The 12,696-nt window shown below is 43.7% G+C and overlaps 1 protein-coding gene across 1 annotated transcript; it reads left to right on the top strand.

Annotated features, from left to right (window-relative positions):
* Positions 1-370: 370 nt before the first annotated feature.
* kcnj9 (potassium inwardly rectifying channel subfamily J member 9) lies at positions 371-8,921 on the top strand. The gene is made up of 7 exons (XM_053438564.1): positions 371-668; positions 1,897-2,110; positions 3,291-3,492; positions 5,208-5,400; positions 5,844-6,041; positions 7,587-7,717; positions 8,061-8,921. Exons 1-7 carry the CDS (start codon positions 371-373, stop codon positions 8,325-8,327), a joined length of 1,503 nt encoding a protein of 500 aa, XP_053294539.1. The 3' UTR covers positions 8,328-8,921.
* Positions 8,922-12,696: the final 3,775 nt, after the last annotated feature.

Raw genomic sequence — 12,696 nt, 5'->3', positions numbered from 1 at the left:
AGAGCACTAAAAGAACAATGACTTTTCATTTTCAATATCCTGTAGTTGAACCTAAATGTGGTGATACAGCAAGAAGAGAACCAGAGAAAAACATTAAGTGCTTGGTTGTTGAATCAGATCCAGAATCTCCTGAAGTGTTTTGTGTTTTCTTTTTCAAAACGTGTGTGTCAGAGAATTTTGGTGACGGCAAACCAGTTGAGTTGTTTCATGACTGTGTTGCGTCCTTGTGTTCTTCTCTATTCCAGGTTTCACTCAAACAAACAAATGGTTGCATCAATAGCCACTGGACTGAGACTGCCGTAGGGAGGATAAACAAAAACACACCGACACGCTTGATACACACTCACACACACACACACACACATACACCATGGCGTTGGAGAACTCTGTCTTCACCTCCCGCCCAGAATCCCTCTCGCTCCCCGTGGAGGAGAAGGGGGAAGGGGAAGAGGTGGAGGTGGCCACCGAGGCCGTCGCCTCCACGGAGGACTTCAACCTGTCGGAGGAGCTGGGCCACGTGGTCACCACCGAGACGCCGCTGTACCCCCCGGTCCTGGCCAGGGTCCACAGGTCCTTCCAGAACAAGCTGGCCGAGCGGGAGGCCAAAGCCAACGAGCCCAGGAAGAAGACGCAGGGGGCGGAGAAGGAGAGGGGACGATTCGGGTGGGGTGAGTGACTCTGAATGGGACCTCCTGTCCTGGATGATGAACAGGGAACCTATTAAATGACAGTGAATGTTGCACATGCATCATTATTGGTGTGTTTGAGTTCTCTAGAGACTGGGAGGTATTGATGGACGCTGTGGTGTGGAGAGACCTTTTCTTTCTCGTCCTCCATCAGTAGTGAATCTCCTGAACCTGACTCAGGCTGCGGTGTTTCACTCTTCAAGGTTTTCAGCAGCCTTGCACATTTTGTCTTTATCATTTGTCTTCTCCACTTTTTCAAACATCTTTTTGAAGGAGTAAACAAATCAAGCATAAAGCTAAACACAAAGGGAAAAGTAGGATTTCTCAGGTCTGTTTTTGCATCTGTTTCCCCCAAACAACACGAAACTCCTCTTCTCTGAAACCTCTTTGGCAAACATAAGGTTTTAGTGTCAGTGACTCAAAGAGCAGGAAAGGAACAAGGACGCTTTTTGGGGACAATTCAGTTTGAATCATAATCATTTGAAACGTTTCATATAACAGACACAAACACGGACATTCAGGGACAAACCACCTCCTTTGTCCATGTTAGTGACAAAACACCAGAAGGAAAGTAAATCGTCCTGAATTCCCTCAGGGTCCAACAATAACTAAAGTCCAATGTTGTAGATTGTCTCCGTGTGTTTGAGGATGTTGTCCTGTCGAACTTCATCTGCTCTCTTTACCTCACCTGTCTCTTTTCATTTCTTCTTCTTCTTCTTCTTCTTCTTCTGATTCTTCTTCTTCTTCTGATTCTTCTTCTTCTTCTTCTTCTTCTTCTTCTTCCTTTGAGCCCCTCTGCGTCTCTCTAAGTTCTCCTGTCCCCTGGCACCTCCCTGTGTTTATCCTCCCTTCTCTCTGTGTGCCTTCATTCAACTCACATCCTCTCACTGCCGTCGGAGTTGCGGCTTCAAAGAGCAGAACTTTGCAGAAGTGTAGATGGGCGGCCTTGTGTGTGTTTTTGAAGTTTTTCGCGGGGGGGGGGGGGGGGGGGTTTCAAAGGCTTCTCTGAAACCTCGGGTTGTGAAACTGAGACAGATGAAGATTTGTCTTCGACCTTGTTTTCAGAATAAAAGTACCAAAGCTCAAGCTGCAGGTGTTTCCCACAAGAGCAAGACATTATTCATACGCCTCCGCCTGGCATGTTCCTGTGTTTCTAACTCAATCTATCCCCCCCCCCCCCCCCCCACACACCCACCTGTCATGTCACCAGCTCGGACTCGGCGTAAGAGGCAACGCTACGTGGAGAAAAACGGTCGATGCAACGTGCAGCACGGGAACATGCGGGAGACTTACCGCTACCTGACGGACATCTTCACCACGCTGGTGGACCTGAACTGGCGCTGCTCGCTCTTCGTCTTCGTCATGGCCTATGCCGTAACATGGCTCTTCTTCGGGGCCATCTGGTACCTCATCGCCTACTGCAGGTGAGAATCATGTGCAAAGGATAGAAGTGTGTTGACCTGGATTCGTTTGGGTCTTGAACCGTGTACGACCATGTGGACTCTTACCTCGGCTAATGAAGTTGTGTTTTCATCTTGCTTGTACGTCTTTTAGCAGGATTACACAAAAACTACAGATAAGATGTTACTGAAACTTTGTGGAAGGATGGATTATGGCCCAAGGATGGAACCAAGAACTTTAGACCCTTCCATTAAGGGGGCGGAGCCAGGAATCCTTTTGGGATTTTTTTTTTTAAACATAGCACGTTTTTGAACAAGGGTTAGGGTTAGATTGTGAAACCATACATACTAAAACCTGTTTTACACTAAGGTAAGCAGGTATACACAGGTTAGTTATACATGGGTTTACTCCTTTCCTCTTGCTAGTGGAGGAGTTTTCCTTCTTACCTTAGTTCCTCAACTCAGACGGGAGATGATGCTGCTCACGACGTTTCTGCAACGAAGGAAAAACGCCCCATGTGTTAGCCGGACAGGCAGATGACAAAGCAGTATTAATATTACACTGTATTTTACCACGACGTGCTCCCTCTTCACTTGATGATGTGTCTGCTGGATCCTCACTCTAATTAGCTAACGTATTCTTCTCGTAAAATCCTGACCTTTTTATATCAATTACAAGCCATTAGTGGTGCCAGGGAGCTGTCGCTGCTGCCGCATTCCTTGGTCACCAACACGGGTCAATAAAAGTTATAGATTATATAAAATACTTAACACCACTTTCAGTAATTAGCCCTCGCTGTGCGCATGAAGCCGTGTTAAACGGGGAACATTAGTTCCGCAGACGCTAAGTGGAACAGGACTTAACATCCAGCAGATAAAGTCCAGATATTGCATGTGATGATATATAATGGAAACTGTGGAGTTATACTGCACCGGGAAGAAGTGACAGCTTAAAAGTAACGTTAACCATCAAGCTGAAAAGTGATGAGTCGGGTTACAGCTTGTTCATTACAAGAATTAGCTGAAAGCAGACCGTAAATATAAATGGAAAGATGAGTCATCTGTAAACTTCTCCACCTTCATTCTAAAAATATAAATCTTCTCACTCTTTTTATCCCACTTAACACCCACCCCCCACTCCCCCCCACTCCCCCACCCCCCTCTCTCCTTCCCCTTTCTCTCACCTTCTCCTTTTCGTCCCAAGGGGCGATCTGGACCATCTGGAGGACGATAATTGGACGCCGTGTGTCAACAATGTCAACGGCTTCATCTCGGCCTTCCTCTTCTCCATCGAGACAGAGACCACCATTGGCTACGGCCACCGGGTCATCACTGACCAGTGTCCTGTGGGAACCATGCTGCTGCTGCTGCAAGCCATACTGGGATCAATGGTCAACGCCTTCATGGTGAGCACTGGGGGTTGGTAGGAAACTGAGGGATGGAGAAATCTAATTTAGAAAAACACAAATGTTTAACAGACAAAGAGGATCAGTATGTTTTATTGTGAAAATACAATATGGCCGTTAGCTTCCTGCAGCTGACATCAGACTTAAGTCTTAAGAATTTAAAATGTGAATCAAATGTTTCATTATTCTCTTAGCCTTAGTATTAGTCAGACTAGAGACCAGCTTGCACTGGGATCACACCAGCTGTGATGTTTTCTCACCACTTAGTGCTCAGTAGTTATTAATACACCTGCTATAGTACTCAAAACCACCTGATCACATGATGGTTCCTGCTCCAGTTTGTCTCTGGGACCAGATTTTGCAATGATAACAGTCAGTTGTATTTACTGAATCCTGTTAAATAACTAACAAACAATTGGTGATGAAAACATCCACTGAAAAGGTTGAAAAGGCTGAAAACACAAAACATCAAACCTGCATCAGGAGCTCAGCTCAGTCAGATACGTCTCCGTTTAGATACTGAGTCTTTCTCCCGTTGGTTCAGCTTAATCCAATAAAAAAATGAATATACACACGTTTTCTTTATCAAGCAGAGAGAGAGAGAGAGAGAGGGACAGAGAGCGAGAGGGACAGAAAGAGAGAGGGACAGACAGAGAGAGAGGGACAGACAGAGAGAGAGAGGGACAGACAGAGAGAGAGGGACAGAGAGAGAGAGAGGGACAGAGAGAGAGAGAGGGACAGAGAGAGAGAGGGACAGACAGAGAGAGAGAAAGAGAGAGAGAGAGAGGGACAGACAGAGAGAGAGAAAGAGAGAGAGAGGGACAGAGAGAGAGAGAGAGAGAGAGGGACAGACAGAGAGAGAGAGGGACAGAGAGAGAGAGAGAGAGAGGGACAGACAGAGAGAGAGAGGGACAGAGAGAGAGAGAGAGACAGACAGAGAGAGAGAGGGACAGACAGAGAGAGAGGGACAGAGAGAGAGAGGGACAGACAGAGAGGGACAGAAAGAGAGAGAGAGAGAGAGAGACAGAGAGAGAGAGAGACAGAGAGAGAGGGACAGAAAGAGAGAGAGGGACAGACAGAGAGAGAGAGGGACAGACAGAGAGAGAGAGAGAGAGAGGGACAGAAAGAGAGAGAGGGACAGACAGAGAGAGAGAGGGACAGACAGAGAGAGAGAGAGAGAGAGTGAATGCATGAATGCCACGCAGGCAAACTGACACTAATTCTGTGCAGATGAAAAATAAAAAGCTAATGCAGCCGGACTTCCCGCACCATGTAAGCACTCTTTCTGATGAGGATGAATCCGCACATTGACGTCCATGCAGAATCATGTTTATGCATGTGTGTGAGCTGGAAACATGTCGTATTAGCACCTCATGCATACTGTGTGTGGGCTGTTTAACTATGCATGTTCACAAAATGACGAAGAGTACGAGGGAAATTCAAGTGCAAGTTTTTTAAATCACTGAAAACCAGAACTAGATATTTTTAGTTGCAGCCTGTTTTCAGTCGTCCCAGTGATTTTGTCCCAGCTGTTTGTTTATCTACTCTTCAGGACCATTCGGTTGTTAAGCTGATGTTTTAATCATGAATTCTGAAAAACAAGAGATGTCATTCATTTTTCATAAATCCTCTGCTCTTCCAGATAGTGTGAATATCTCATGAGTTCTCAGCAGAGCCTCACATTGCCCCCCCCCCCCCCCCTCTCTCATGTCCAGGTGGGCTGCATGTTCGTGAAGATCTCGCAGCCCAACAAACGAGCCGAGACGCTGGTGTTCTCCAAGCACGCCGTCATCTCTCTGAGGGACGACAAGCTGTGTCTGATGTTCCGAGTCGGGGACCTGCGCAGCTCCCACATCGTCGGAGCCAACATGAGGGCCAAGCTCATCAAGTCCAAACAGACTCAGGAAGGTGAGACTGAGACATCTGGGATCTCACAGTTGTCGTATGAAGTGGAGGGCGTCTCGCCTCCGGAGTTTCCTGGTGGACAAGACAGCGGTTTCGACCAGCTCAGGACTTCCACCCTCCTCAGTCCCAGTTGTCCCAGCACCAGACGCCTGTGCCCACGGGTCAAATGGTTGTGGTCGGCCGTGGTCTTGGCCTTCAGGAAACTCTAGAGGAGAGAAACCTCCACTTCCAACAACACACAACATCACAAAAGTGTGTGTGCTGCTAATGGGAGTCTTCACTCATAGCTAAACAACGTAGATAATTTGAATCTTAATAATAATTGATTCGTCTTTTACCTACAACCAATGATGACGTGATTTATGTGATTGTTGTTTTAATCTGTCCAAAAAACATTCTGATCTTCCTCCTTCCCTTTCCTCGCCTCCTTTCCTTGTGACCTTCAGGTGAGTTCATCCCTCTGGACCAGACGGACATCAGCGTGGGCTTCGAGACCGGAGACGACCGCCTCTTCCTCGTCTCGCCACTGGTCATCTCCCACGAGATCGACACACATTCGCCTTTCTGGGACATGTCCCAGTCCCAGCTGGAGAAGGAGGACTTTGAGATTGTGGTCATCCTGGAGGGGATGGTGGAGGCCACTGGTGAGGACTGGGTTTTACATTGTTGTTAAGGGATGAGAATACAAACCATTTGTCTCTGGTCAATCATTGTCCTCTATGCCTCATGCTAACACAAGTTATTATAATTTAAGAACTGAGATCAAGAAGAACCTTTAGGTTTTCTACACGTGAGTCATTTTAAAATACAGTTCATACATATGTGGTAGATTTGTGCCCAAATAATCATTAAATGCAGCATTAAAAAAGACACAGAAGGAATTCATTTCCACGTTTGTATAAGAAATGATATAAAATATCATAAAAACACGACTGAAAATCACTGAACTGAATAATCATAGTTACTCACTGAAGAAGATAAATGTTGAGCTCACTATGATTTCATTTCAAAATGTAAGATGCTACAAAAATAATACCATCAACAATATCTTTATTATGTTAGGGATTTATATCTTTTTTGTATTCAATATCAAAAAAATAAATAATATTACATATAAGGCATTCTATTGTATGATAAGTAATACCCTGCAATTCAATTTCACTGTGAAGTTACAATGGCCTCTATATTTCTGAATGCATGTTTTACTGCAACACGTAGGAATGAGCATTAGGGAATTAATCTTGCAGAGATTGTAGTAATACCATCACGGTTTGTTTTTGTGAGTGCAGCCATTTAAAACTGTCCATTAGAAAAATGAAATTCCTCTTTTAGGATGTCTGAGGTTGAAGCTGCAGTTGTTTCAGAGCGTCTCATAAAAATATACACGCCTCTGAAACGGGAACAGCCAGTGGCGTTAAGGATTCAGTCTGTACTTAAGAATCCTTTCATATTCGGTACTAATGTTCACTTTGAGTCAACGATGACAAGATTCGAATTTGGTGGTCAAAGGTCAAAGTCCTGATGAGCTAAAAGAACTTTGGTCTTGTGAAAGCTTCATCTCAGAAACACCTTGAGGAGAATTTCTTCAAATTTGGTTCAAATGTTCACTTGGACTTCAACAGTTTTCTTGGTTTCTCAGAGAACTATGTGCATCTTTAAATTGAGTTTTTATTTGACTAGACACACAATCACTGTACATTTAAAACAGAGCATACTGCGCTTCATGCATATTAGACAGTAGTAGACAAAGGATCTTTAGAGATTCAATGGGAAGTTCACAATCCTCAAAAAACGTGGGAAAGTTTCTCCACAGCTCATGAGATTTAGTTGAATTCTTTTTCTTCTACCTTCCCTCTCATATTCCCTCGTGTCAAATTCATCCTGAGAGGATGATTCACTCACCTGCTCCTCATGTTTGGCAAGAAGTCAGTTAATCAGAGCTCATCATGATGCGTCTCCACGAGGTGAAGGTGGCCTCTTCGCCGACTCCGCATATTGATTCCCTCAGTGCTGTGGAGAGTTCCAAAGAAAAGGCTGACGGCCATAACTCCGCTGCAGAGAATATTCATTTAACGACAGCTCGTCAATGAAATGTGACTAAAAACATCGAGCAGACATCATAGTTCATACAGACAATCCCACTTGTATCACTTCTTGGTTCCCGTGTGTGTGTGTGTGTGTGTGTGCAGGGATGACGTGCCAGGCGAGGAGCTCCTACCTGGCGGAGGAGGTGCAGTGGGGTCACAGGTTCAGCCCCATGATGTCTCTGGCAGAGGGATTCTTTGATGTCGACTACGGAGCTTTTCATCACACGTTCGAGGTAAAGTGTGATAAATGTCGACTTAAAGCCAATCACAGGGGAGTTGGATTTTTGCAACCTGGGTGATCCGTCCAATAGGGAATAAGAATCAAGAAATTGGGCCTAAATTTGGGCCAGTAACAGATATATAAGTATTTTCAGACTGGTTTGAATCTTCTTTACTATTTCTACCATATAAAGCAACAGTTGAGTTTGTGTATGAAGAATTTAATCGTTTTTATGACCCTTTGTTTTAAAGGAATCTGCTTTTGAACAGCTGTCATGTCATTGTCTTCATCATCTAAAATTATGTTTCTGTGATTTTACCCACTCCAATGTTTCCCCCCCTCCCCCCCCCCTCAAGGTGAACACGCCCTCCTGCTCAGCGCAAGAGATCTCATTGGCTACGGCCCGACTCGACGCCCATCTGTACTGGTCCATCTCCAGCAGGCTGGATGAGGAGCCCACGCTGACCAACGAGGCGGCCAAGCAGCCGGACAGCCGCTCGGCCAGCAGCAAAGGAGGCGAGCCCACCTTCATTATCGGGGAGATGACGGACATTCAGGAGCAAACAGGACTGGGCGAGCTGAACGGCAGCGTCGCCACCGACCAATCGGAATCAGAGGCCTAGAGCAGAGAATGTTTACATAGACCTTCAGTATATCGCCACCACAGTTAGTGTTCGCAGGTCTTTTGATTTCAAGGCAAAACGAGGAGTTTAGACTCAGTTCTGCGGTAAACGCCATATCTTACGTTACCACATATGATTTTTGTTTCTCGATACTTTTGTCTCTTATTTCTATGTTGATCTTTGTTACAAGTGTATTGTACGTGTGCTCTTTTCAATTTGTTGTGTTAGCTGAAATCACCCTTGCCTATATAATACATTTAAATGACAATACTATGCTTCAGGTGGGGTCAACAGTAGTAAATCCAGAGGACCGTAATATTTTAAACAGATAGAGGTCAGACCAAAAAGACAAAGTGGGTCATATCCGCAGAATTAAATATAAGGATTGTTTAAATATAATCATATTTAAAGTAGGAGCAGTGCAAAGACACATTATTTTCACCTAAGCACAAATACCACTTGATAGTATTGAGATATAAAGTGGTATTGTAGAGAACTCAGCTTTGTTTAGATGCAACGGTTGTTCATAGTCTTATTCCATAGATTGTGTATAAAGATGGACGACGTGTCACAGAAATTAAGCCAAAAATATCTTGCAGGCAAGCGCCACCATTGTGCGCTTTTGTCGCCATTTGTCGTCCCGTCGATACACAAGCTCAACAGGTTGTGAGTCAGTCTCAGCTGTCAATCATCACCCAGTTTATAAAGCCTAAAATCAAAGTCTAAATATATAATAATATCCCTGATACAGCCTACATGCAGTGAACCGACTTAGAAACAAACACGTAAAAAAATATGTGCGATAAGAACGACCTACAATAACAGAAACCATCTTTGGGGAAAATGTATTTTGACTTTTAAGTTTGGTCCATGTCCCATCCACTAACATGGAGGAGACTGGGTTTATGAACTATACTGCAGCCAGCCACCGGGGGGCGATCAAAATGAATCGGCTTTACTTCTGCTGAGCTGTCATGTTGTCCATGTTTATATACAGTGTATGATTTATTCTACATTAATCCGGTGTTAAGGGGGGGGAGGGGGGGGCACTAGCCCAGAAGTGTCAACTATGCGAGAATATTATTTGAGCCGCAAAAAAAACATTTGGCCGACAAAACAGAAACCGAATCCAGTGAGAAGCGGCCGGTTCCCTGCCCGGAGTATAAACACGTCTTATCATCAGGAGACACCGAGTATTATGTTTGTTAATAACACGTATATATATATAGATTTGCTGACACTCCTCCCTGCACACAGCACATTATGGTGAGTAGGATCTAAAACCTTTAACATAGAGACGAGTGTGTCTGTGGCTTTGTTTCACGTAGGATGTGTGTAGCACAAGGATTATCTATCTTTTGTCCCCCAGCCAAGTAGAAATTAAAAGCACAACAGTGTCCCGCTCAAACGCCTGCTTCTGCTGCTGTGTATATATACATGTGGCCATTTTTACTTGATGTTTTTAATATTATAAATATAATACATTGATTAGAATTAATAAACTATAATATATTCCAGAGCAACTGTCTCAGATTGTGTGTGGTGTTCTGAGGGGGGGCAACGTGGATACATTTATGCATGTTTACACAATTGATACGAGTTGTTACACATTCTGACGCCGTGTGATGAAGATATAAAAGTTTTACAGCCTGTGGAAGTGCAGATAGGGAACCCTGGGGTTTTCCTGCTTATCATATCCAAAGGACCCCAATTAAATATTCAGATCATGTATAAATACTAAATAAAAGTCTTAATTAAAACTTGAAATAGAACTACAGAGGTACTGACAACCGTGTTAAGGTAAGAGTCCTTATATGGGGAAATGTTACAGCAGCGAAAGCTCCAGTAAATAAGTCATGAATAAATAAACATGCATGTATAAAAATAAGGAGATAAAAAAGAATGGCCATGTCAGCTTTATGTAGTTGTATTGGATTATAGCTGCATTACGTATATGAGCGTCCAGTTTTTATTTAGATGGGTAGTTTATAATGGTGATATCATTTTCATAGAAAATCTAAAAATGAAAAGTAACTATCGTCAAGTAAAAAGCAGAATATTTACTCCTGAAATGTTTTAGTATAAAGTAGCCTCTACAAGTATCTGATAATTGTACTGTACAGTAGTAAATGTACTTAGTAATTGTGCACAACTTGCAATTTGCACGCCCCATCAATCTCTCCCTCTCTTTTACCTGTAATAATCTGCACAGGCACTTTCTTAATTGGCTTTCGCTGCATTTGAAAACACACATTTCCACATCACATCCACGATCATCAATCACTAACCATACATGTAAGCTCACAGTTTGACTTACAGCCCACATTAAACTTTTTATCTACACCAGGTCTGATGTGAAGCCTCGCAGCGCCACGAGTAGAAGTCAGCACATTGGGTTACCAGGCAGAATGTTGGCTTTCGAAAAAACCAAAGGTCCTTCTCTGTTCTGGCCTCTAGATGGCGATAGAGATCCCACTCTGCCTCCTCCTCCAGCCAGTCACACGGTCCTACTGGTTTGTAATGAGATGGGGTCCCCGGCTCAGCTGTCTCCTAGGCAACCAGGGCTGGGGACAGGGAGAGGGCACAGTGTGTGTGTGTGTGTGTGTGTGTGTGTGTGTGTGTGTGTGTGTGTGTGTGTATGCATGTGTGTTAATGTGTGTTTGAACTGGACTTTCACGGCTGATGGGGGAGTTTATGAGGATTGTCAGAGAGAGAGAGACGTTTGAGTTTGATATCCGTGTGAGAGCCGGTGATGATGCTGGTGATGCTCGGCGCTGCAGCTGGAGAGGAACCGATGCCCTTGACACCGAAACACCAGTCACAGCATCTACTGACATTTTGGTTTTGTTTTTTTACCCCGTCACAATAAAACCGGCCCAAATATCATAAAGATCTACGAGGGGTGTTGTCTAAATATATCTTTTTTGGGTCAATAAAAAGGATGAAGAATAAAAGCGTATTTCTAGAGTTAACTACAAATACACGGATTTAATAAGAAACTCAATCTAATGCTGGAAACATTCAGCTTCAGCAGACTTGATGTTGCTTTTAGCTCTTCACCTCACGTTGCATGAGATCTCACGACCGGCAGCAGCAGACATGTTTTTTGGGGGGGTTGGGAGTTTCCAGTGTTTTTTTCAGTTTGCCACAGAGTTGAACCCCATGTGCCATTTCCAAGTTCTAATTATGATTTTAATGAGAGGCTGTTTTTGCACGATCCCCTGCTGAGTCGAAATCAATGCTTCTCCCAATGGAAGGAAGTCATGTCAGTTTAGTTTCAGTCTGGGAGGCAGGTGGAACGAGGAGGAGGAGAGGAAGATTTTAAAAATAGAAAAAGGAAAGAAGAACGTGCACCGTACACGGCAAAAAGCAAAACTGATGGCACCGGCAGTTTAGAGAAACATCGGATCAATGGTGGTTCAATGGTGACTAGTGATGTTACAGTCACTAGTCACCAATTTCCTTTAGTAGCTCAGGTCTATAACAAATCGGGAAGTCATTACAATAATGTGCTTTACGGCTGTTAGTGCAAAACATTGTTAGTTACAGTTGCATTTATCCACATTTGTAAACATCTAAACATTTATAATTTATAATATATTCACTTAAAAATCTAGCAACATGTTGAAAAACGTCCTTTTCACAATGTTGAAAAGTGAAACAACTATTTCTGGATCCACACTCCTGATCCAGATCTGCAAATTCAATGGACTCTTCCCTGAATCTGTCCAGTAGTTTTTGTGCAATGCTGGTAACTAACCGACAAACCAACAAAACGCAGATACACAATATTTATCTATGTTCAGTGCATCTCAAAGGCTCCTGGGTGCTGTGGTTGTAGAATACTAATACTGTTTAGCATTCTGTTAAGAGTATGAGCTGAACAGCCCAATGTGGAAACATAGAGAGACCTTCATCCAGCCTCAAACAACGTCACCTCAGATCTTTCCTCCTGCTGAACTGCTGATGTGAAAAACATGCAGCAACACCTCGTGTACGTGTAATGAGTTCAATCTACAGGGAGAGAGTCACCTCTGGGTAACAGCTGCTCCGAGAAGAAGCACAATCCATGCACAACATTCAGTCAATGTAGAGATTGTTCATCGTGAAAATCTCATAACCTTCTATTTATTAATAGGGGGAAGCAGGACAGTGTTTAATCAAAGTTTACATCCTTTGCTTTCGTCTTGTGGCTTTTTCTGTCACAAGCTCCTTAGTCGATCACTTAAAAAGCAGTGAATTAGAAGCAGAAGCCTCTAATTTGAAAGTAAAAGTCAGTCGGCCATGGGAAGTAGAGCAGAGCTGATAAAGGTGTTAGACCACACGCTGTAACACGCAGCAGGACACGAGTAGGGCTTCAGAAATGGTC

The sequence above is a fragment of the Pleuronectes platessa genome, chromosome 13 (genome assembly GCF_947347685.1).
Source record: "Pleuronectes platessa chromosome 13, fPlePla1.1, whole genome shotgun sequence".
Classification (NCBI taxonomy): Eukaryota; Metazoa; Chordata; class Actinopteri; order Pleuronectiformes; family Pleuronectidae; genus Pleuronectes; species Pleuronectes platessa.
This window is presented reverse-complemented; position numbering and strand designations above follow the sequence as displayed.

Bases quoted from the DNA above. Each gene is read 5' to 3' on its own strand.
- kcnj9 (XM_053438564.1), top strand. From the start codon at position 371: ATGGCGTTGGAGAACTCTGTCTTCACCTCCCGCCCAGAATCCCTCTCG. The intron at 3,493-5,207 runs GTGAGCACTGGG...TCTCATGTCCAG, and splicing joins CAATGGTCAACGCCTTCATG to GTGGGCTGCATGTTCGTGAA. The intron at 6,042-7,586 runs GTGAGGACTGGG...GTGTGTGTGCAG, and splicing joins GGGGATGGTGGAGGCCACTG to GGATGACGTGCCAGGCGAGG.